The sequence below is a fragment of the Lissotriton helveticus genome, chromosome 8 (assembly GCF_964261635.1).
Source record: "Lissotriton helveticus chromosome 8, aLisHel1.1, whole genome shotgun sequence".
Classification (NCBI taxonomy): domain Eukaryota; kingdom Metazoa; phylum Chordata; class Amphibia; order Caudata; family Salamandridae; genus Lissotriton; species Lissotriton helveticus.
The window spans coordinates 1,040,451,371-1,040,477,536 of record NC_136069.1 but is presented as its reverse complement, the minus strand read 5'-3'; the positions used below and the strand labels follow the sequence as shown (position 1 = coordinate 1,040,477,536).

General features: G+C 41.7%; 1 protein-coding gene across 8 annotated transcripts in view; it reads left to right on the top strand.

The window, feature by feature from the left end:
* Positions 1-26,166, top strand: part of SH3KBP1 (SH3 domain containing kinase binding protein 1) — a 1,542,178-nt gene that overhangs the window by 697,973 nt on the left and 818,039 nt on the right. For all 8 annotated transcript variants that reach the window (XR_013599915.1, XR_013599916.1, XM_078657888.1 and 5 more), the window contains one exon: positions 9,632-9,755. Coding sequence is in view for 6 of the 8 variants with exons in the window: in XM_078657888.1 (XP_078514014.1) it covers positions 9,632-9,755 (124 nt within the window). In the remaining 2 variants the exon portion in view is untranslated. The remainder of the gene's footprint in view (positions 1-9,631; positions 9,756-26,166) is intronic.

The following is a 26,166-nucleotide window of genomic DNA, read 5'->3' as shown; positions in this document are numbered from 1 at the left end:
ATTTTAACAAAAATGTATTTTGCTTGTAGTTCAAACGGTTCAAAAGACACTAAAAAGACAGTGACGCGTGTTGCTGTGCAGTAGAAAGTCGTTTGCAAAGTTGTACTGGTCAACTTTATGTTGCTTATTGCTATATTTGGGTGTTAAACAAGTACTAACGAGGTGCAACTAATGACCAGATAGTGTCAACAAGTTTTAAATTGACAAAATAATTAAGTAATACTACCACTAATTGTCACATAATGCCGTATCATTTGTCTTTACCTTGCCACATAATTTACTTAACCCTGCTGCATAATTTGGCCCTCCACTGCCGCATACTTTCAGTGTCCCTGTGTGTAGGAATGGCCAAATGGAGCTCCAAAGCAGGACAGTCAAAAAGAAGCCCCCCCTCCCACTGGCGTAACGAAAAGTGAGGGGGCCTCCCTGCACGGTACTTAGGGGGGGGGGCCTCTGGGCTCAACCAGGAGCTCTCCCGGCCAGAGTTCAGTGCCGATGGGGGCCCCTTGGAGCTAGGGGCCCCCCGCACCGCGTGGGCTGCGGGGGCCTTTGTTACGGAATCACCACCCTTCCACCACAGATCCTTAAGAACTGCAGTTTCATTTACGCACACACCTCCTAACGCTTTAACACGATCTGAACTAAAAGAGTCCAGGCCTTTGCCAAAATACACACTTCGGAACCACAGTTTTTCTTTTCCTTGTCAATTTTTGTTACTTTAATAAAATGTTCTCTTTATTTAGCACTTAGTTTATTTGAGTCCTTTTGTCTGTTCTCGCGCCCCGTTGAAGTCTGTGAGGGCTGAGAGAGTTCAACTGACCTCAAGAGCGACGGCCTTTCCTCTAACCAAACGAGCACGAGTTCTGTTTGTATAAGTTACACAGCAGCACAGATGCCGAAGAGCCATTAGGTCAGACAGTAGCGTTGCTAGGATGCCACGTGGCCTGGTGCAAACAAGGAAAATGGCCTCTTTGACTGCTGCTGGGTAGTAAAATACTGCATTGTCAGGGGTCACAGGGTCTCGGTGTCACTGACTGACCATGAGGTCAGTTCTATTCTACTACGCATCATCTGAGCAATCTGCCTGTGCAGAGTTGATTCTGAATTGTTTGCATTAATATACAGTTCAGTTATAGATTGTATTGTCTGGTGCCTAGAAGAGACGGGTCTGCTGCTGAAAGCTTTCTTACACTGGTCGACAACAGTTCTGGCTGCTAGTTATGAAACTCAGTCTGTGCTCGCACTATATATTCATTATTTAAAAAACCTAGTATAGCTCAAATCTAGTGGTTTTATTTTAACAACGTAGCAAAAAAACAACACAGAGAAGCATTTTTCTCAGACATTAACGTAGTCCAAATTTAAATTAACATGCAGACTTCTCAACGCCGTGGATGGTACTCGAAGTAAACAATGTTGGTATTAAATCAGATCACCATTCAAATTCCAGAGCCACGATAAAAATTAAAATTCCTTTTTACCCTTCACACAATTTTGACAGCAACGAGGCTGCCACTTTACATTTTCTTAGCGGTCTACCTACCATAATGATTTTACTTTTTCTCAATTCAATTGTAGCTGATATATTGGATAATTCAAGCATTAAGATTCCAGATGGATTTCAAACAAAGCAGGGCAAGGAACGGATCCTTGGGAGATGGCACAATCGGTCTGGAATATCCCTGAGAGATCACACAGTCAATGTGGCATAATTCAGACTTAAAGGAGCGTAAAAAAATGCAGAAAGCCTCCCTGTCAGTTAGGAGAGCCACCAATTGAGGTTTGCCCTCTCAAAGTCTTACTTCTGTAGTGGCCAAAACGAACATTATGATAGAATGTATTGAACATGTGCGATAGGTCCAACAGGAGTAAGGTCAACCCACTTCCACTATTTAGCACTGCCCCAAGATCATCAACCACTATGATCAACACAGACTCTAACACCGTGAGCTGGGAACCAGGCCAAAAATCATGTAGATATTGTGAATATTGCCCTTGATCATAGACCTTCATTACCACAGTGTGCCCAGAATCTTTTGTGATTCTGGAAGCCATCAAACCAGACAAAACTTTGTCCATCTGAAGGGAACGCAGAAGAGTTTTTCAAGATGTGGCATGGAGGTGGCCTTCTTCATTGTCTCTGGTGCCGTCCCATAAGTCGGTGGCTGGTTATGGATGGGGCTGGAAATAGGGGACTGTGTAAGGACGCAAGGCTCCGGTGTAGTAGGAACATTTAAATTTGTGTTAAAAGCACGGCACAGTACACCCATACAATCAAAGCAAAGGCAGTAACTGTAGAATAAGGGCTCTTAAACATGGAATCCTAATCGTACAATGCAGGTACATGGTTCCTTGTTCCAAGGAGGGACAAAGCACGAGGGGAAAGGAGGGTGAGAAGGAGAGGGATGAAGAAAGAAAGATGTAACAGACTGGTATCCACGAGTCCATTAGGGATTTACAGTGAACGTTGGTGCTGAGGAGGCCAAGATATCAAACTAGAAAATAATATAGCCACCTGATCGGGAGCGGCACTGGAAAGATCTGTCAGACCGGGGCACAGAATTGGGAGGCGTCAAGGAAACCGATTAAGTACACAGCAGAGATGATTTCACAAACCTTTGCAGCCTTCACGTGAAAAATTCAACTTAACCGCATGCGCGCTAGCGGGTTTTCCCGCTGCGCGCTGCGATTTTGAAAATCGCGCGTTACGTGACAAAGCCAGCTCGTCATGCGCGTAGCGTAGGTAACGCCCATGATGAGCTGGCTTTGTCATGCGCGTGGAAGGGGTTAAATTACTCGACCATCTCATTGGAGGAACATACTATGAGAATGAACTTCTGAGAGAGGAAGTTCTTTCTACATTTCAGAGACTTCTCCAGGACTGTTTAATGGAAACTTTTGTGATGCCACAGTATTAGAAGTTATTCGTGACTTTTGGTGTGTATTTTCGCGGTTCCCTTTGAATCACACTCCATTGGTGGGAACATGCATCTAAAAGGCTTTGTTGCACTCAATTCCAGAACTTGGTTTTGTGACCATTAAACTCCCCAAAATTTTTGAACTCGGCTCTGACAATCCATTTCCATTTTGTATGCTGTTGCAGTGCCCTCCATTATGTCTCGCGTGCAGGTCCTCGGTGTACAGTCAAGTGAAACTAATCTTTCACCGGTGCTTTCATCTGACTCCACAGAACCGCCTGCTTACCCTCCTCTACACTCGCCATCTCATCAATATTTCAACATGGTTCTCAAAATACGCGTCCTCTCCACCTCGCCTGACCCATGACTGGGCCTATTCTACTGCAGTTATCCTCTCTTCTGATCATCCTCTGTTTACACTCTTGTGAATTGAAACTAAAATATATATATATATATATATATATATATATATATATATATATATATATATATATATATATATATATATTGCAAATACAAGTCTAGCCTTGCAAACTGCGATTTTGCGAAGCAATGCTTGCATGTTAGTGTATATTAATTTATGTATTTCTCCATGTGCCTTAGTGTTTTTTCTCATGATGTGGGAGAAGTGAGGGAAACGTTGAGTGGGGAGTTGTCAATGGAAAAGACTCTGCTACCTTTGTTAGCACACCACAGCAAAACATTTGTCAAGTCGGTTAGGGACTCACCAACCCTTGGTTATATTACAAACTCCTCTAACTTTGGTCTGGACCACAGTTCTGGGCCAAGAATACTGTATAATATACAATGTCTACAGAGTCCTGTGATAAACTTTGGGATTTGTTAGCTATTGCTTGCCTCTCAAGCCATTGATCCCTCAAAGACTGACATTTTCGAGCATCAGGGCGATTATCCCTATGCACCACTACAGATTAAAAACTAATTTATTTTAAAAGGATGATTTATTTAAACTAATCTAGATGAACCACTTCAAAAGAAACCGAGTCAGATTTAAGATGTAATCCATTTAAGTTAATGGAGAGAAACCATTTCAAAAGACACTGTGGCTTTGGCGACCGATTAAGACAATAGAAGCAAACGATATTTAAGAAACACAAAGGTTGCATTTTATTAGGGTACCCTATGTGATAAAGTTATGACTAAACCTTGAAAGGAGATTGATCATGAGGTCACTACCAAAGAACTACTCAACAATGGGTTCCAGTGAAATGCAGCTCTCGGGCACCTACAACAGCCACTGAAAGACAGAGACTTTGGTCAGGTATATGACTCAGTTGATAATTTACTTTAATCTATAATTTGAATGTCTCATTCGATTCTTCTGAAAGAAATCAAACACAAAGCCTGAATCGTGCACTGACACGTATGAAGACTGCACAAAACTAGTAATTTTTACCAGTTTCATTTTTGCTATCAGACAATTAAGTAATTATCCCATTAAACTGCAACAGAACAATTAACGATTATTATGTTAAATAGAATACAAAAGATTTTGAAATTTATAAAGTAAAAAAGGATTTTAAGGCAGTCCCAAATACTTCAATTTACCATGGATGTTGTAGTTTCCGTTTTAGAATCGCCATATACAGTGGAAAAATCGTTATTTTCAGGAAAGTTACCTAATGCAGCTATACAAACGCTACTTCATTCAATAAAAGGCCTCTTGTAGAATGAAATTGGGATAGTAGAACAATAGTATTTATATAGGATTATCTAAAAGAGTTCACTCATTTGATTCAGAATAAGGCCGAATGTGATCATTGCAGCGTTTTTGAAAATTAAAACATCATACATAGAAACATAAATCTGAGAAACACGAAATGAGAATAACCCTAGGTGTGGTACAAATGTGTCACCACTGGAGACTAGTAAAAATCTATGCTTTAGCACTTTAGGATGTCAGAAAAGAATATTGGTTTAAATCTTTCCCAAATAAGTCTGACCCTTTGTTGCACACCTCTTATTTCTTGCAGTATGTATTAACCACATCGAGCCTGATGACGAGCTCAGCTCGTCATGAGGTACACCTCTTGTACGCTCATGACGCGCTGAGCGCGTCATGAACCGTGGGTTTTTAAAAACTTCAGCGCACAGCGGGAAAATGCGCCGCACCGATGCGGTTAACTTAGTCCGCAAGTGCGCTGATTTTTAACCTGTGGTGCTTAGCAGGGGAAACATCCATTACAACGCAGGCATTACAACACAATGCCTTTACAACGTTGTCAATACAACAAAGGATTCATTACAACGCATGTCATCACAACGCATATCCCTTACTGACCAGCACCTAACCTGAGCTAAGCACCCCGCGGTGTTAGAATAGTAATTTTCGTTGTAATGGAATATGCTTTGTAATGGCTTGCTTTGTAATGGCATGAGTTGTAGTGGAAGCTGCGTTGTATTGACTGCGTTGTAAAGGTATGCGTTGTAATCGTTTTCGTTGTAATGTCATTCATTCTAACAGCAGATTAGTAAAGTACTTATACAAAAAAAGTAAAATTGAACACGTAAAGTTTTCAAGTGCTCTGCTAGAGTGTAGGAATTCGAAATCGGAAGCCAAAAGTTTGTATTCACATCTTGATGTGTGGGAGAAGCACAAGTACATCAAATGGAATCTAACATTCATGACTGCAATTGAGGCAACACTGGCATTTGCTGACAAAAATGAAGCATGCAAAAAAAGACAAAGTGATTATAGGCACTTATGGGTAGCTGAATGAAATGAGGATTTAGATAATTAAGTGGCTGTTTGTGCAGTGCTTGCCTTTTTTTTAAATATAAGAAACAGACTTGTTTCTGTGCTGTCGAGGATCATCCAGCAAGAAAGTGGTCAGTGACCCAGACCTTCCCTCACTACACATCAGGGGAGGCATATCATGGTAAAATGGGCCAGTGGCACCAGGCAGTCTGGACCTGTTGCTTGTTGGATCCTCTCCACCTGTACACAGTCTGGAAGTTGTACTGCAGATGAGTGTGTAAAGCCGAAGACTGAGAACTTGCAAAAGTCAAGAGTCTGGAATCTAGAATACTGGCATATAGAATGCAGCCTGTAGAATTGCCCTTCTCAATCTGTGTAGCACTCTTTGTACCAGTCTGTACCTTGTGAAAGTATGCAAATATTACTCTTGTCATCATTGGCTATAATCTACTTTACTCCTACCCATTCCAATGTAGGAGTTCTGGCTATCTCAATATTTGTATTTGATAGATGTAAGTCAGTCAGTGACTATGGATTCCTGCCTTACACGAGCGCTCTTCTTTGCACACGGTCGGGTCAGAACATTGATAGTGTATTACAAAATGGCAACTGCATTCCTCTTTCTGCCCTGGTCAGGGCTTAATTTAAGCCGGTGGTTGACGATGGGGGGCAGCAGCACTTATTTTTAGGAGCCAGCATCTATTGTTCCCATTTCATATATTTACTGAGTGCAAGAGCGGGAAAACACACAGTTTGGATAGATGGAGGAAGAAAAGGGCAGCAGACATCACAAACAGAAAGCAGCAGTGACGTATCAAGGGGTGGGGAGGTTGGACCGCCCCGGGAGGCATGAGTTTTGGGGGCGGCGCCCCTGCTCTTACCTGCGGCCGTCGCGGGGTGGCAAACGCAGGGATCTCCAGACCCCCCCCCCCCGCTCTTAACTGCAGCCGTTGCGGGGAGGCACACGCAGGGACCGCCACAGGTAGCCAAAGGTCTAGCTAAGCCGCTAGAAAGCAGGAACCCGCAACTTTGAAAAAAGGGACAGGGAGTGTTTGTTAGTGGATTAAAATCTACCGGATTTGGTATTCAGCATGCTGACTTTTAATTGTACCGGATGTTGGATTCTGAGCAGAGCTTTAGGTACCGGCACTTTTCCTTTCCCAAACTAAGCATGGGCCCTGGTGTGTCCTTTTTCAGCATTACACTGTAAAACACTAAGTTATAAGCATTGAAGGACGTCCCTCCACATATTCACAATGCTAATTGTTCTTTGAATCATCAAGAAACCTTGTATCAAAGCCTAACAGCTGTAACCTGACATTACCAGATCTCCATTTCTACGCTTGCCGGAGATTACTACATTGCTTCTCTTGTGGAGGGATTACAACTTGATCTGACATACCCATATTTAATAGTTTTACTGAAGAAAATGAATAATATGCTTTTCAGCCTATGATTACTTCTGAGCTCCTTACCTAATGAGCTTATGAGCTCATACCGGACCTGCATACAGGGAAGGGTAAAGTTCAGAAATAAAATGAGTTTTGGTGCGGTTCCAGTTGTTATGATTCATAAAACCATAAGCAATTACTCGGAGCTCAGGAATGAAGACATTGAGTTTCTTCATTCCGAACAATTGGGGAGAAGGTCACCCCTAAATTGGTCATTGAGGACTTCATATTTCTTTGATTCAGTCACATACATAGCCACAGCTGGCACGTCTTTCACTCCATTAAGTTTGTCAATTAGCTTTTTTAAGACGAGGATTTCAAATCAGTCCTGAGATGATCACATATCCCATTAAAACCAAGAGTAAGATCCATCGCCAAAAATACTTTAGTATCCTGTTGCAGTGCGAATGTATAAATACATTTTTCCTTGCATCCTGTACGTCCCCTGATGTAAAGCACTTTGATACCCTCATGGGTCATGCTTGCGCTATAGAAAACGTTATAAATAAATAAATCAGTGTCCCACATGCAAAATGTAGAAGTTATAAAACACAAGTTAACATAATCCAGGGGTGAAATTCCCTATATTGCTCCCTCCAGTTCTGTTTTGAAGTTTCAATCGTGTGTGCCTCTGGAGAGGAGAGAATATGGTCGTAATAAGAAAATATGAAACTGTTTTTTTCTTTTTTGATGGGTATTTATGTATATGAGTGAACGCATGCGATGTTCTTCTGTTAGGATGTCTGACATATAATTCAGTGAATTGAGACAAACCACGTTTAAGAGGTGGAAGGCCTCACTCTAAGAGGATCCTTCATATACGCTTCATTGGGGAAAAGAGTCTTAGTTAACACCATAGGTTTGGAAGTCAGCTCTTGACTAATCAGTCCACACGCTGACATCAGTGCCCGGTGCTGCCACTAGATTTATCTCTGTCGAAAAACATGTAGCATGATTAGTAGTATCTTAGGGGCTCATTATGATGGTGAAGGGACCGCCACCGCCGGCCCGGCGGTGGCTGTCCCTCCGGCATCTGGCTCCCATTTCCCCCCACCACATAAGGATGGCGGGGGAATCGTACCACAAGCGTGGAGGGCACAAAGAGCTCCTGCCACGCTTCCACCACAGGCAATCATAACGATTACCTGGCGGAGCGGAAAACGGCGGGGACATGGGGCGGGTATCATAATTTCCATGGCAGTGGAACCGCCATGGAAAGGCTGGTGGAGGCTAGCTACAGGAGGCCCGTTAAGGACCCCCTCTGTGGAGAGGGGGCAGTTGTGCACTGGGAGGGCACCCATGGTAACCCACTACATTCCATGCATTTCCATGCACAAGGTGGCAGGCACCGCGCGGTGCCTGCCACATAGTGCAGGGAACTGCACAACATGGCCATTTACCATTGCGGCGGGTGCTGCAACCAGCAGCGCCCACCGCAATGTTAAATTGCCATAATTAGGGGCACGGACAACTGCATTGCAGGCGGGCAGTCCCAATCCCGCTACGTTGGCGGATCGTAGGCGGCCCCAACGTTAGTGCAGCTTAACTATACCTTTTCCAGTAGTAACTAGGAACTAAATGAATATGAAGAATCGTGGTAATGCCATCCTTGTTTAAATCTGCCACAATGGTAAAAGAGTTTAGTAACCTGATTACTACTTATTTGCAGATCTCTGTAGCCCTAAAAGTGAGTGGCCATGTGTTATATTTCTGGGATTGTGTATTGGAGCTGTCAGAACATTGCGAAGACCTGCTAGAACCCCAGTAAAGCCCTCTTCTTTTGATGGCCTTTTTATAGGCAGCTTTATATAACTTTAATCTGTCATTATATCCTTGCACCATATGCAAAGTTTTATTTAATTCTAAGGTTGGCTTGTAATGTCTAGGCTATTTTTATACATGCACAGTTAAACTGATTTAAGTTTGCACTGTGATATTGTTGGTTGGAGCATCTTTCTGATAAGGACTGTTCTGGACCGTGAGAAAGAGGCACATATCTTGTTCTTTTGTCCAGAGTAGCTTGGGCCTCGCCATTTAGGCATAACTAGATGTCTTGTAGCCCAGAGAATCCTAAAAAGTGACACTTCTCCCTTAATTTTTTTTATGGTAAGTACATTTCTACAGAACGTCTGGTATAAGCGTAGTAAAAACATAATAGCAGAAACCTTGTGATTTATTGTGCATGTCTTTATATATTTTCTGATTACTAGCTAGTGTACATTTTTATCACCTTTTAGATTGTCCTGAGAACACAAAATAATGTTTACTTTGTTCTTTCGCGCTTAGCACTTGGGCGTTTTTTGCACTGATCTTTTAAGTATGTTTTTTTAAACATGATTATTATATTATGAAATCAAATCTCGCATTTATTATGAATTTTTTGGCTTAACAGATAGTTTAATTTTTTTTAACTGAAGTGGAATATGCTGTTCTATATTTTTTTTATTTATTCTTATTGTATTGTGCATCTATACTTTGATGATTCTTGGCAAACCGAATAAAGTATAATGATTGATTGACTGTTCTGTGTTCTTCTTTCTAAGGAGCTAAAGAAGGACTCGAAGAAAGAAATTCTCATTAACAAAGTACCTGAAAAACCTGCAAAGGAGGGCTCCAATGGAAGCATCGGGCACTCAGCGGAGGCAGTCATTAGAATCTCCAAAAGAGGTATGGAAACATGATACCCCTTTTCTTGCTTCTAACCTCATTTCCTCTACTCTCTGTACAACTGCTCTATGAGGGGCTCATTTAGAGACCTGTGCTAAATCCAGAGTTAATACCAAGATCCAATGATAAAGTTACACGTGGATTTAAGAAAGGAGTTAGGATTGGAGTTGTAAAATAAAACATGACGGACTATGGGGTGTACCACAAGTGAACCATACTTGAATGAACTCCATCACCCTAATGGTACCCAGCCATAGGATTTCAGTGATTCAATATGGTATACTACTCCCAATTTCATAATCAAAGTTCTTGAAAATGCTAATTGTGGAATATTTTCCTCTACCATGCTTTCTTTAACTTGGTCACCGACTACTTCATTTTTTAGTCATATCTGATATTGTTGTTGACAAACTCTTCAAAGAAGCCAGTTGACTGAATTACCAACAAAGATAATTTTGCTCCGTTGGCATCAGTTAGTAGAAAACCCTTGTTTGGAGAAGGTCAGACTGTCACGGTAATATCACCATTCAGGTGATTGCGTTACCGCAGTCGGGAATAATTATATTATCTCATATTTAAATTGTAATGGAGACTTACACTCAGCAGAGGGGGGATTTGCACATGTCTGTACTTTAAAGATGTGTTATCAGCGCCTTGAGACCCTCCCGGGTGAGTAGCGACACTTTACAAACCCCTGATTGATTGATATTGTCATTTGGTTATGTTAATAGTCAAGAGGTCTGTAGCAGTGACCAATGACAACTCGTCCTGTATCAATTAGACAGATGCCACCACAAATCCTTTTTGAGTGACAGAGGAATTAAATGATTTGTTTTACAGTGAACGTGAGTATTGTGAGATTGAGGCCTCTGAGAGGCTTAATAGTCTAATATCACTTTATCCGGGTTTTGCGCAGTTTTCTGTCTTCAATTGATGCAGGGCTTAATTTGAGCTGGTGGTTTCCGGTGCTCGACTACAGCTCTTAATTGCCAAAGCTGGCACTTCTGACAGTCTGTCACATGGTGGCGCTGTTTGATTTACTTAGAGATGAGCACTACAACAGTTGTTTATTAATTCCATATACATTAAAAATGACTAACACCTGTCACCCAAGCCATTCTTATAGCTTTGGGGGCCTAGAATAGTCTGAAGTGCCTCACTTGTAGGAGTGTTGGTGGTGTGTTTGTACTGTCACTGGCAGCACTGGCCAAGGCAAAGGGAGGTGCAAACTGCAGTAGCATCCTGATGAGGGCCCTAGCACTTATCTTATTAAAAATTAAGCACTGTATTCATTTTTATAATTAATTATATTTTCCTTTAATGATTTATTGCCTTTTAATACCCTCCATCTGGCAGTTTCATGCTGCGCACCACACAACACGCACAGCAAGTTACAAACTTCAGCTTGTTTTAAATGTGACAGTCCCTTTTCTTATTATTGTACAGCCTCGTGAATTGATCTTTGTTGCACTTATTTATAGTCAACGTATATATTTTTTCTTGCACTTCGCACTATGCAACCATTTCGATGATATTTAGCTGCAGCCACAGATGTCCAGAGCTAGGACACCCAAAAGAACCAAAAAAGGGAGGCAAGAGGTTCTGCTTGTAGGAGCAGTGGAGGTGGATATATCCTCCTCAAGTCAATAGGTACTAAAACACATAGCTTTGTTAAAATACCTACGTAGTTGTAGGTCGTAGCACGCCCCGTCCCGAAGCGGGGCAGGAAGACTCCTATGATGAAGCATGACACCAAGGGCCCTTTTGGTGTGTGAGGGGTATTTTAACAAAACTGTATGTTTTTCCCACTACTGTCTGGGAAGACACAGCTCTAAAACTATCTGAGGGTGGATCTCTATGTTTAGTACCAGAGCTAGAACACAACAGATACATTGTGACAACAGCGGCTGCATTTATTTGCAAACAACAAATATCCACAATAGATAAAAAGCACCCAAAAGCTCCTTTATAGTGCCTCCGATGAACACAAGAAAGGATTCTAGTTTTCGAATGAATCCCTTTAGGTGTCACTCCCCTGCTTGTGTTTGGATTCAGTTTGGCAGCCTCTGCACACACCCCCATCATCTCTCTCACAGTCAGTTCCCAATCCATATGCTGGCATGCCCAAACTAACATGGCACTAACCTACAACGGTGCAACATGTTCACAAATGGTCTGTGTTCAACAATCCCAGAAGCTTTACTCATGTCCAAGTGGATCACATCCATCAGTCTAACTTAACCTACATCCTTTTTCATCATTTATCAGACTCAGTTTGATTGGTCTGCTATATTTTCCCTTTTGTAAAACCCTGGTTCTATTAATCCCGAAAACCACCCTTTAATGTATTGATTCTATTATAATTGATTCCATTATTTTTCCTACAAGCAGCACGAGCCTGTGTGGCCTTTCTAGTTGTGTGTAGTACTTTCTCCCACATTTTTTGGAGTGAGTAAACAGTTGGAAATACATTTGGGACACACCTCCCCTCTAGAATGTCTCATTCTCCAAGCCAGAAGTTAAAAATAGGATCTCAATGGTAATGACACCAACTCATCAAACTTCCTAAGTGTTGTAAGGTATATTTATAATCAGGCCCAGTTATATTGCCAATTCTAGCTTTGCAAGGTATAGGAAGACCCTTCACGTTGTAAATGGCCTGGCCTCAGACACCTGTTTCCTTTCTATCACTTCCATTGTAAATACTGAGCATGGATTTAACGTTATCTGACTTATGTAGCCCATACCATTTATATTCCACGCACGTGCACACTATTTTCTTGTTTACATTTTTCCAACTGTATATCTTTTTCTTCTCTAACATCGTACTCCAGGTAAAAGGAAGAGGCACATTTGTTGGTCCAACCTGAAGGACGCCAGGGTTGGCCGCAAAGGCTGATGGGGATCAGAGGAAGAGGGATGGGTCTTTCAGATCCTGTGAACACACAAACGTTGTCTGTCTACCCTGAATATATGTTTAGATATGGGGTTTCTGAGGTTTAAGTCAATCAAGTGGTGGGCTGGTCTTTTTCTGAGCTTAGGAGATCATCAACCCTGTATAGCACCCCAGTACTTTTTTATTTTTTTGCATGTACCTTATTTTGACGTCTGCGGAGAGGCAGTGCCGGTGCAGTCACTTGTTGTGTTTGAAAAAAGACAACCCCAAATTAACAACTTTACTCTTGTGCTGTTAAATAGAGCAGCAACTTCAAGCAGATCACCTACTAGACAACAATTTTACTTTTCAAGGTGCACAAAAGTCCCATGAACACTTCTGTAATGTCAAGTGTTCCTGTGCTACTTGCCCATGGTGCATGGTTAGTACGTTTCCTACCGGCCATGCGGACATATTACCACCACTTTTAAAATGTTCAATTAGGCCTTGAAACCAAGGCAGACCTGAAGGTGTGCTCTTTATCGAACACATGTAGATACATTAACAAACCCATACTTCTGACTCAGTCTGTTTGTACACTATTGTTTCCAAAGGCAAGCTATGTGAATCAAATAATGTTACTCTTTTTCCAGCTTTTAAGTGAATTGTGGATGTCTCGAAAAAGAGTTGTGGATGCAAGACTACTCCTTTTGGAGGAATACCGAGGCAGGACATGTATCCTAGATGGAAGCTAATGTTTCCTTTCTGAGGAAGAATGGGGCAATCCTTTGTGTGGTTCAGTTGTATCCACTACACTCTGCTATGGGTACAGATGGTACAGAGACATGCTAGCAGGGACTTTACTGCAAACGTCATGGTACTCAGTGTCTGGATTTGTTATGGTTGTCGACTGCTCTTGGTCTGTAGATAAGAAGAGAAGGACATGCTGCCAAACTTGGATCAGTAATAAACAAGGCACAAGATTTAAGGAGCTCATGAAAGGTCCTACAGCCCATTCTGCCTTAAAAAGAGAGAAGAGAAAGAATGTAGGGATCTTTTAAAACTGGGGTTTGAAATTCCACCTGTCAAGTTTTAGGCTGTCTCTGTGACATTTTAGTCACCTCAGTGTATAATCCTGATATGTGAGCACTCGTTGCCAGACGAACAAAGTATAATCCTGCTTAGGGATTAGAAGGCATCAGGATAGGATATTCATATCTTCAGAGTTGTTGAGATAGTACCTTTTTCCTCTGAAAGGCCTGCTCAATACAAAGAAGTTAGCATGCCAACATTTTTCCAGTTCTGATGGGCGAGGGATGTGTTCAGTCATGGATCCCTCATCCTGTAGGTCCTGAGAGTGCCCACATAACCTGCCTTGGTGTTGACTACATGCGCCAAACAACAATGTGCCCAGAGAGTCTTGCCTCGGAAGCCCACTAGTCTGTGTTGGAAGTAGGAGCTGCGAGTATTAAAAACTTTGGATCAGGATTTGATTATTGTTTGCCATATTTAACTTAGTTTTGACCTTAAGTTATATATTTCCTGAATATATGGACGTGTGCTTGTGGATGCCTGCATCCTCTGCCGAGCCTGCCAGGGATAAATAAGGCTTAGACTCAGAGTTGGACTGGCCTGTCAGGCCAGTGTGTTGAGCAGTTTTTGGCCCCTTCATGACCAAAGGGACCAAATAATGCGGCCAACACATTCCTCCTTTCGAGCTGGCCCATCTGGCAGGTCCACATATCCGACAGGACAGTCCAACACTGCTTAGACTGGAACAAAGCAACCAAAATTAGGAGTGCCAAGAGAGATCTTGGAGAGCCTGTGGCCCACCACGGTGTAGGGTTAGATGAATAAGTTGGTATGGATATGGTGTAGGGTGAATGGATACAGATGGGTGTGAGGGAACTTTGGTTCTAAAGTTATTCTTCTATGTTTATTAATTCCCATAGTGCTAGATGCTGGTCTCATCCCACCACTCCACCCTCGCCCTCTTAGCCTCAAAGTCCACTCCTAAGTTTTCTCCACTCACTGACAGGCCTAAAACAGGATGTCTCTCTTTGTCTCACAAATTTAGGCCTATTCTTGCTCCACAGCTTGTGCCTTTGCTCTCTTTGCTACATTCTCTCTTTTTTCCCCCTGGTACTCTGCCTGATCCTAGTCAACGAATTCCAGATCTGACACTTTGAGTTTTAGGGCACCTAGTCGCGTGCTACGTTTTCGAAGGGTGTGTAGTGTAGTTCCTATTATCCCAATAGGCTCTGCGCATTGGAATAATACCTTCAATAGTATAGGCCTAGACCAGACGTTAACTAGGTCTTCTATTGTCGATATTAGACTTAAAGTTTTGGGTTTGCCAGCTAGCTCAGAGTTCACTAGAAACTTTCTCGAATAGGCAAGGAGGAGTTGAACCTCCCTGGATAGACAAGAAGGGATTTAGTTTCTGACAACCATAGAACATGACAACTTTGCTCTCCCCTAATCAAGAGTGTATCTCTAGAGTCGTGTGAAAACAAAAGACAACTTATTTTACTCAGTCAGTACGTGCATTCTTAGTCTCACCAGATTGTAGAGAAAAGGAAGAGACGGGCGTGTTCAATAAAAGATGTTATTTATTGATCAGTCTCTTTTCTCATACAAGAGAAATGGATCGATATTATCGCAATACTTATGGTTAAGTAAAGTGCATACAATAAAAGCAGAAGTATAAAATAATACTGTAAAAACATTTATATGGTTTCTAAGCCATAAGGTGGTTTAAAATGGATAAAATAGATACATACACATATACATTTGACTAATCGTACTCAACTGGTGTTTCTAACTACGCCTACCCCGGTGTACCTGACCTAAGCCTAATACGTGGGCGGGAATAGAAAGTAGCAGTTTAAGTTAAGTTTGTTTTGCCAAGTGACTGACTCAAGAATTCTCTGCAAGGGGTTATTCAGTTCTGTACCTGGAATCTAGGATGAATGAGGGATGGTATCTCTCGTCTCTGGTCTCGATATTCCAAGCTGCCTGCGAGGGCTGCCCGGAAGCTCCGGAGCTTCGATTTCTCGGCAGGAGAAAGCAGCGTCTCGTTCTCAGCGCGTCAGGAAGGCGGGGCTGCGCCAGCGGGGTCTGCTCTGCTCTGGGCTTCGGCAAGTCTGGCTGCTCCGATCTCGTCACCACCGCGTGTGTTTGCTTAAGGCAATACCGGTAATATTTATACCTGTAAGGTGCCGAGATTGACGTAAGGATGGACATAGATACGTCAATAAGGATGTCATACGACTTGGTCGTTAGCACATTCTTTTGCTGAAGTTCTCGATGAAATCAAAACAATGGCCGCAGGGTTTTTCCCAGGTTGTCATAGGTTTGATTTGTTTTGAGAACTCCGTATGCCTTATCAGGGGCTGGAGGAATATCGCTTGTCTAATTAGATGGCAAGCGTTATGACCTAATCAGATAACACGTTCCTGTGCCGTAGTGTGGCTTAATCAGATAACGGTTTCTGCATCATGGGATGGCTGCTAGTTAACTTGTTAACCAGAACAGGGTCAGGAATAGGGGGATCGATACAGAACCTATAAGAATACATCACACCCACTCCACGCTAACTATGGCCATGTTTACGAATCTAGGCATAGTAAAACATACTGTAGAGTATCGTGTATACCTTACCACCCCAAAATACATGTAATGCATTTCGAATAATGTAATATACGGAAAAAAAATATCCACATGTACTATATGCACTCAAGCTGTAGAATAATGCTAAAGTAATCACGCATATGTATACATTATTGCTAATTGGTATATGAGAATTTACACATGAAATGGCTCTTAATACAGAAGAAAAAAGGTTCGAGACCATTTCATCACAGAATAAAAATAATTATGAACATACCAGCGGGCAGCTAATGTCTATAAAGTTTCTAAAAATAGAAATTTTAGTTCTCTAAGAATAGTTCTTACTTTAAGCAGAAGATAAGTGTCCCGAAAATTCGTAAAAATATTTTGGGGCTGCTGAAAAAATCGCTGTCCGTGAACTGGAGGGAAAATTGTCCATGTAATTTTATCATTAAAGTTGAAGGCCAAATTCAGGGTGTTTGGAACGCCGTGTGCTAGCTTGCTCAAAAGTCTCTATTTCTGCTCTGGTGAGAACATCATATCATTTAGACTGTCGAAAAAGCTGTCAACAGCTTCCTGGGAGAGTTCCACTAACTCGGAAAAAGGTGTAACCATGCATTTGTGCGCATGATTGTCTCCATTGACGTTTTGATTAGTATTGCTGACAGAAGGTCGTACCTGATCGATGCTGCTTTCATCTTGAACTCCACTACCCCTTAATCGTAGTGGTGAAGTTTCCACGAATGCCGTCATCAGGATTGGCAGCCGTTGAGGGCAGCACAAAGCATGAGCCTTTATCGGACCCAACAATGTTTCTGCATCCATAGGCGCATCCGATTGTAGCGTCAGACAGGTGTCCAACACGCATTCTTCTCCGCACAGCAAGCACCTTAATACAGGTAAAACACATCGATGCCACATTGGTCGAAATGAAAGAAACCAAGTCATGTTCAGGTCTCTAAGCCGGGATAGTCCCAGGATTTTTGATATCCGGTCCCGGTATCCAATGGCTCGGATTGTTTCTTCCCTTGTCGCAGGTGTTTTGTCTGTGACATGGTTTGCCATAACGAAATATCAGGACCAAGAATAGGATTCCTGCAATTAGTCCTAAAATGAGGGGAAGTCCGCCAAAAATCGAATGGACGAAATCTGGAAAAATACCCAGATGGCTTTGAATGGTGTTAATGCCATTGAAAATACTGTCTTAAATACTTTTGAGACTCCACTGGTATCAGAAATATTTAAGATTTCATTCAGGATTTCTGCGAAATGTATGGGGGAATTAGTTGATAACAATGAGTGAATCTCTGCAGTCGTCCTTGCGACTAGGAGATCATACGTTTCTTTTGATGACGTGAGTCTGGTCGGCGTCTGAAGAAGCACTGTTTTCATTCTGCTTAAAGTATCTATTCGAATAGAAGTAATTTTCAAGTTAGGCCATGCCCTTGCCTCCCTGTCTGGAAAGGAGCTGGGGAACAATGAGTGTCCACAGCACATGACCTTCGCAGTCGTAGTTACGAGATAAGGAGTCCCGGGCATAAGACTACAACATCTGCGATCCACAATTAGAATGTAACTCCCGTTATAGAGTCTTTTAAGGAATGGTTCTATCTCTGTTGCAGGTGCGCCTAGCTGGTGACATGAAAGGTTATTTGAGTTCCCTTCACAGGCTCCATGCAAACTAATTCCATTACACAGAAGTGTACCGCTTAGTGACATCGCACAATTATTGCCACTAAGAAACACTTTCTGTCCTTTATTACTGACACATGCATGTGAATAGGGCAAGTTCCATGTTGTCTTAATGTACCCTTTTCCCAATTTTTCGTACATGCCAGCCTGTATATATTTTTGGCAGTATTGAAACCTGAAGGTTGATATTGGAATATTAATTATCCCATGTATTATCCATTCACTGACAGGTCGTTCTGACATTGTCACTGGTAATCTCTCGAGTTTCTCAATGCTCAGGATTGTATAATCAGCACCCTTTTGTGCCATACTGATTTGTTTATCAGTAAGGTTAAAGATATTGAATAGTGACGTTGTGTTGATTAAACGCCAAGGCACATAGCCTGAACGCAGATTTTGTAACGTCCAGCCAAGCTGTACAATAGAACGCAATTGAGACTGACCGTGTTGTAACAACAGTAAGTCTTGCGATATTATGTCGATTGCTGAAGACACAATGCTGTCCAAAGAAAAAATTCTCTTCATCTGTAGAGCTATTGCTGTCCATTGTTGGCTTTGGAATAGACGGTTTATTTAAGTCTTTGATTTTGGCTAAGCCAAGACAGGTGGTTTGTTGAACAGTGTCATTTAAAAATATAATTTGTTCTGGGATCATGCAGGCTATAAACAATGATTCTATACCTTGTACTTGCCATTCTTTTGTACCCCAAACACTTTTAACTTCAACATTTTTGTCCCAATAATCAAAACCAAAAGTATTCATTTGTTCAAAAAATGAGTCTGAATATATCAATTTCGTGTTTGTTAGCATGGTCTTTGTCCCTGTCTTATTTGACAATTTGAAATAAAATGTTTCAGCATTACTTGTGTTGAACCCTGAAAAGTATGAATATTTGTCGTAAAAGGTTCTTGAGCTTCCTTTTGGAGGGGTTGCACAATGTTCCCATTGATTATAATTTAAAACATTTCTAGGTTGTGCAGATTTATGTAGAAAATGGTTACCATAGTGGTTGTAACAGTACATACTATCATAATTAGTCGAACCCTGCAAATAATCATGTTTGGTAAATTTAGCAGACATCACTAAGTCAGACATCATATTATTTATACTTTCAAAGTCCCAATCATCAGCAAATGAGCTTGTTTTTACAAAGTCACTCAACGAGATCTTAATTTGGTGTGGATATTTCAGGATCTCAACCGGACCATAAATTTCGTAGTCAGTATTGTCCCATGCTACCCCACCCGGTATAGGATTGGCTGTGAAGTTGACTGAAGAAAGTTCTCTTTTCTCGACGTGTGAAGATGTGTGTGGCTTGAGGATCAAGTTGATTTTCTGACTTGCTGTGTCCATTTTAGCATATTTTCCCTCAATGAAGCGTCCCAAAGTTAGTACCATGATGAGCCAAAGTATGAGGATAAATGCACCAAATCCCACCCAAAATTCAATCCATGGAGAAATCAGATATGTTTCTTTCAGCTGTTTCAAAAGTTCTTTAGCTTTATCTTTAAAGGTTTTTGTTGATGGCTGTGTTTTTGATTCACTTAGGTCTTCAGAGGAATCATCGAAGTTTATGAAGTAGCCGGATGCAGTTCTGTCAATTGTTCCAATTGCTTCAGGATTACTGTTTCTTGCATATTCGTTTGTTACTTCATTGTAGGTTGGTGTGTCTCTACTAAATCTTTTTATTTGGGTTTTCAGAGGTTTAAGTTCCAATGCATTGTTGCATAGTCCTTGTTGTTCTTCTGTAGGCGTTTCGGTTGTGATTAGCCTCTTAGTTTGGACCTCTGTATTGGTAGCAAATCTTGGTGTTCTACTACTTATCGGGAGTCCACTTGGCCTACTGTTTGTTATCGGCCACATGATTGTGGTTTTACCAGGTCGATGGATACAACTCGGTTCTCCTTTTTACCAGCAAGCGGCGGTAGTACAACTGATCTTGTCCCGTTGATAGACAAGACAGGAACTGCTTTTCTGTAAGAAGGCCCAAATTCCTTCTTTACCGCGATCTTTTCTCTGACTAGATCCCCGACTTTTGGAATCCAGACAGGTCTTGCTGGGACAGGTGGTGGTTCTTCAGTGGTTGTTGGCTGCTGTTTCAACTTTATGTTGCTCAGGTCTTTTCTTGTTTTGTTTAAGTCCTGCAAAATAGCCAAACGATCTTTGATATCAAAGCTTTTTTCCTTTACCACTGAAGTCTGACTGTCAAGATCTAAGACTAACATCCTAGTTCCAAACAATAATTCGTACGGACTGAATCCCTTCAGAGAATTTCTTGGCAGGTTATTTAGACTACGTTGGACACTTATTAGATGTTTGACCCACCCAGCTCCCGAACCTATTATCCTTTCTGTTATAGATAGCTTTATGCCTTGGTTTTTTCTTTACACCATCCCGTATCCCTCAGGAAGGAAGTGAGAAGAATCCCGCATCGCTATGCTCATTTGGCCGTGCTTCCCCACAAGCTTGAGGGCTAAAGTGAAAACATTGGTCAAACGTAGCATGCTCCTAGCGTATATGCCATTTAGACTCGCAAATCTTTGTATAACAGTCCAGACGTCAGCCGAGTGCTGGGGATCTACATTATAAGTGGAAACTAGCCTGTATATGTTAATCGGACGCTTTGCTTTTTACTGCTGATCCTTTCTGGAGTGAAACGCCACGGTAGTATACCGTTTCTCTCGCCACTGCGATCTCTGTTGCAGTCCGGGCATTTTTTTACAAAAATGTGATGCTGCAGGCTCATGCCTGGCCACCAGTACACTGATTGTAGTTCTTCCAGAGAATCTTTTAGTTTGAGGTGTCTGAGACCCTCGCCCATATGTGCGTCTGCAATTAACAAAGTTCCCCTGTCCATGTTTGGAATTACTCTATCCCCCACTCCAGGGATTCGAGCAAAAGGGACGGAGTTTGCATCGATTATGTATGTATAATTGAGTGGATAGTTGATCGGTAGCGCTGAGCAGTCGCCTTTTGATGACGTTTTTACCGCCAGCACTGTTTCACCGTCAATGTATTTCATTGTACGCTTTTTTCTAGCTACGGAAGCCGATTTAGTTGCTACCGCTGTGGCTGTCTTAGCCAATGAATTCCCTGCAACGTGAACGCCATCACGCTGATGACTCAGTGAGTGTGTCACGTGAGTCTTTGGTAGTTCTTTCTGTAAAAGAACTATTTGTTCCCAAAGCAGTTTTTGCTTTATTGTTGCACCTGTGTCATCTTTGTAACCGTTTTGAATCCATTTCTGCAAATCGCTGTTATATGATTTGACGCAGTAATACGAATCGGACACTATAAGTGTCGGGAATTCGCGATCTGCATTATCTAGCGCCATTTTCAATGCTATTATTTCAGTCTGTTGTTCTGAATTGGTTTCTACTGAGTGTGTTTTTGTTAATAGAGGTCTTAGTTTATCTCCGCGCCACACTTCTTTTGTAATCTCACATGTGGGGTTGTATGCTTGTTCTCCCCAAACGGAGGGTTGAGCATGTCCGTCTGTATAGATTACACAAGCGTACTGTCGTAAGGGCAGAATGTCGATTGGCAGAGGGAATGTTCTTTCATATTCTAGATTTTTCAATTCTTTTAATTCTGGATCAAAGTAGTATTTTACTTTGTCCGTTGTAATTGAATTCACCCATTGTATCCATTCGGGATTCAATGCTGTTGTTGGTAAATTACACGGTGTTGTTAATGCCTCAAAGGCTGATTCTGCTGTTCTGACTGTGATGTGTCTACCGTCAGCTTTATCTTTTTCTCTAGCTATTGCGGTTTGAACTGCATGAACAATGTTTTCTTTAATGCTGAATTTCTTTTCAGCTTCTGTGTACAAGTGTGATTTGAATGCATTTGGTACCTTTTCTCCCTCGTTAGAGGTCAGGTATGTGAATCCGCATCTTCCTGGGATGACTCGAATCACAAGATTGCGTGTGTTATCACGTGTTTCTAATTTTGTTTTAATTAACTTGTCTGTTTGTAAGGATCTCAAAATTTCTGTGTGTGTTTGAGTCCAATTGGTTCTTTTAAAATCTGGTTTTATTAGATCATAAAGGGGCTTGACCCTTTCTGCGTAATTTGCCATGTATGTTCTTCCGAAATTTAGGAAGCCTAGAATTGACTGTAAGTTTTTTAGTGTTCTAGGTGCTTGGAGTACGGCACATTTCTCTAGGAAATTGTCAGCCAGGCTTTTGCCTTCACTTGATAATTCATATCCTAAGAACAGGACTGTTAGATGGGCAATTCTAGATTTTTTAAAGTTGAATTTGTAACCCTCTGCTGCGAACCCAAGTATTATGGTGTTCACTCTCTTCAAGTGAGTATCCAAGTCATCATCTGTTAGGTATATGTCATCGACATAAGATAATGCTTCGTCATCATATGTTTGTAGTAATTCTGTTACTCTCGCTGAGAATACTCCTGGGCTGTTCTTGAACCCTTGGGGTAACCGACAGAATTGTTTTTGAGCGCCATTTATTGAGAACGCGGACAAATATCTGCTCTCTGGTGCTATATTTTGACAAAAGAATCCATTAGAGATGTCTAATGTTGTTTTGTATTTTTTGCGCACTATGTTATTCATTAGCGCTGCACTATGCGAGTTTTGCACTTCAAAAGTTTTGCAACATGAGTTAAGGTGTCTGTAATCCAAAACTAGACGATATGAATTGTCTGGTTTGGAGACAGGAAACAAAGGGTTGTTCATTTGTGAGGTGCAAGTTTCAATCACCCCCTGGTATTCTAATTGATCTAGGATTTCTTTTACCTGTTTTTTAGCTTCTTGCTTAATTGGGTACTGTCTTTGTGCAGTAGGTTGTGATTTTAACTGGATTTTGTGAGGAGGAGAGTCCTCATCCCATCCTACGTGATTTTTATATAAAGCAGGAGCTTGAGCTACTGCCCACTTTCTAGCAAGTGTGTATTTTTTATGAATTGGGATATGATTTGAGAAGGCAGGCATAATTATTTCTTCGCCATGAGGGCAGTCCCTGACAAACTCTGGTGGCCAGTCTTTTTCAGCTAGAAGGATGTCATAGCCCTTGGAGAGATTATCCCAAAATAGTCCCCTTATTTTTCTAGTCTTATCCCCTTCTATACGTAAAGTTATTTCATATATTTTGTGAGGTTTGCTAACTCTGGTGTCTGCAGTTTCCACTTGAAGGTATTCATTCGTGTCCACTGTCTCCAGATGATTCATAAGGACTTTGCGAGCTATGCTCACTTCTGCTGCGCTGTCTAGCATTGTCTGAGCCCATTCTCCGTTTTTCAGTTGTGTCCTCAGTATTCTCGGCATTGTTAACTACTTTAATACTGGCTACCTTCTTTTTTGGAAATTGTAATTTCTTATTTGGATGAACAGGTTCCTTGTCTTTGGACTTGACGTGCCCTTCCCTGGGTTCCGATCGTCCTCTTCTTTCCGATTTCTGCGAGGAAGTCTGAAAAGATTGAGAGGGACGTGTATCAAAATCTTGATATCTATCCGGTTTCTTTATATTATCCCTATTTCTAAGGTTGTATTTTTTCACAGAGGGCTCACTTTGGGGCGACTTGGGTCCTTGGTCCGGAGATCTTTCTCTCCGCCGAGGAGACCTTCCTCTGGACTGGAATCTCTTTTCTTTTGGATTGGATTGTTTGTTTCCATCCCAGTTCTTCTTTTGACTGTTTAGATGATTTTTAATAAATATTTTTTCAGGACTTTCAATCAGTTGGGGTTTTACTGGTATTCCACCTAAACTATCTCTACCTAGTTCCTCATAGGATTTTTCTATAATTCTGGTAATTTCAGCTGGTTGGTCTGCTATATCTGTTTCTTTTAACCTTTGGCGGATCGCCACGTTTGCTGCTTCTCCCTTTATATTGGCTAGTAATATAGCCGAGACCTGCTTGAAGTCTTTCAGTAATTTCATACCAAGAGTTAAAGCGGGTTCTGGACCGTATTCGTCTTGAATTTGTTTTAGCACATCTGGTATTACCGAGATGGATGGAACACCATGCGTTTTTGTGTAGATGGAAGCAAAGACTGTACCCCAAGTGTCACAGTCCTCCACGTGTGGTGCGATTCCCATTGGAAGACAGATAGTCAGAATCCTGTGTTTATCCACAGGGGTGGTGTCTGGAAACACCGCCTCTATTTGGGTGATTTTTTGTGCTAACCAGAATGGTATTTGTTCCCTTTTAGCTGGTACTTTACCTAGGCAGGACTGTATGTTCTGTGGTGTAATTTTATTTGTGTTCCCCTGATGAGGGGTCAGCTGTGGAATTTTAATTGCTGGTTGGATTGTTGAAGTCCGCATTACATATTGGACTAATTGTCTATGTACTTTTATTAATTGTTTTAGTTGTATTAGAAGATCTGCTGCAGACATTCTTTCGATGTCTGGATGTGGTGTGTATCCGGCTAGGACCGGCCACGTTGCTCCTGGTCTACCTAATGGACCGAGCCTGGTGATGTGATTGTTGTGTTTTAGGGCGCCATTAAACAAGAGCAGGTGCTCTTGAAATTTAAGTGGTACTTCCACCTCCTCGAAAGGAGTGTATTCTTCAGGAGGTTCCTCTGTTTTGTAATGGTGGAAGTGCTTTGTTACAGCGTTTGCTGCTGGAAAGTTTATCCATGAATAGAATACCTCTGTCTGCCGATATTCGTGTGCCTCTATTACGAATATGACTGTGCCACCTCTAGGTGTCAGTCCATTTTCTATAAGTTTTAAAGTTATAGATTTTCTTATGTTGACCGGGATGAGTATTAAATCCGGGTCTGCTTCTTGCATAGTATTATCAGCTGCTACGAGTTCAGCTGCTACTCTAGCTATCTCTCTTTCTTCTTCAGTGTCTGACATTCTACTGTCAGGAAGGTTATTTTGTTTGTTTGCAGATCAGGTTTCTTATGGGAACAAAGATTAGATGCACAATATTTTGGAACAGTGTGTCCTTCAACGTTGAGTAAACCAAGAACCATATATAGGAGTTTCCTCCTGCGAGGTTTGGCGGATATGACCTTTCACCCACTCCAGACGTCTTTGGAGTATTATGGGAAAAAAGGGGTCTGAGTGAAAAAGCACGACTGAGTTACTCTAATGTCTTGCGTTAGTTTTATCGCCTTTCCAAACGTTTGGGCGCCATGTAGTGTAGTTCCTATTATCCCAATAGGCTCTGCGCATTGGAATAATACCTTCAATAGTATAGGCCTAGACCAGACGTTAACTAGGTCTTCTATTGTCGATATTAGACTTAAAGTTTTGGGTTTACCAGCTAGCTCAGAGTTCACTAGAAACTTTCTCGAATAGGCAAGGAGGAGTTGAACCTCCCTGGATAGACAAGAAGGGATTTAGTTTCTGACAACCATAGAACATGACAACTTTGCTCTCCCCTAATCAAGAGTGTATCTCTAGAGTCGTGTGAAAACAAAAGACAACTTATTTTACTCAGTCAGTACGTGCATTCTTAGTCTCACCAGATTGTAGAGAAAAGGAAGAGACGGGCGTGTTCAATAAAAGATGTTATTTATTGATCAGTCTCTTTTCTCATACAAGAGAAATGGATCGATATTATCGCAATACTTATGGTTAAGTAAAGTGCATACAATAAAAGCAGAAGTATAAAATAATACTGTAAAAACATTTATATGGTTTCTAAGCCATAAGGTGGTTTAAAATGGATAAAATAGATACATACACATATACATTTGACTAATCGTACTCAACTGGTGTTTCTAACTACGCCTACCCCGGTGTACCTGACCTAAGCCTAATACGTGGGCGGGAATAGAAAGTAGCAGTTTAAGTTAAGTTTGTTCTGCCAAGTGACTGACTCAAGAATTCTCTGCAAGGGGTTATTCAGTTCTGTACCTGGAATCTAGGATGAATGAGGGATGGTATCTCTCGTCTCTGGTCTCGATATTCCAAGCTGCCTGCGAGGGCTGCCCGGAAGCGCCGGAGCTGGATTTCTCGGCAGGAGAAAGCAGCGTCTCGTTCTCAGCGCGTCAGGAAGGCGGGGCTGCGCCAGCGGGGTCTGCTCTGCTCTGGGCTTCGGCAAGTCTGGCTGCTCCGATCTCGTCACCACCGCGTGTGTTTGCTTAAGGCAATACCGGTAATATTTATACCTGTAAGGTGCCGAGATTGACGTAAGGATGGACATAGATACGTCAATAAGGATGTCATACGACTTGGTCGTTAGCACATTCTTTTGCTGAAGTTCTCGATGAAATCAAAACAATGGCCGCAGGGTTTTTCCCAGGT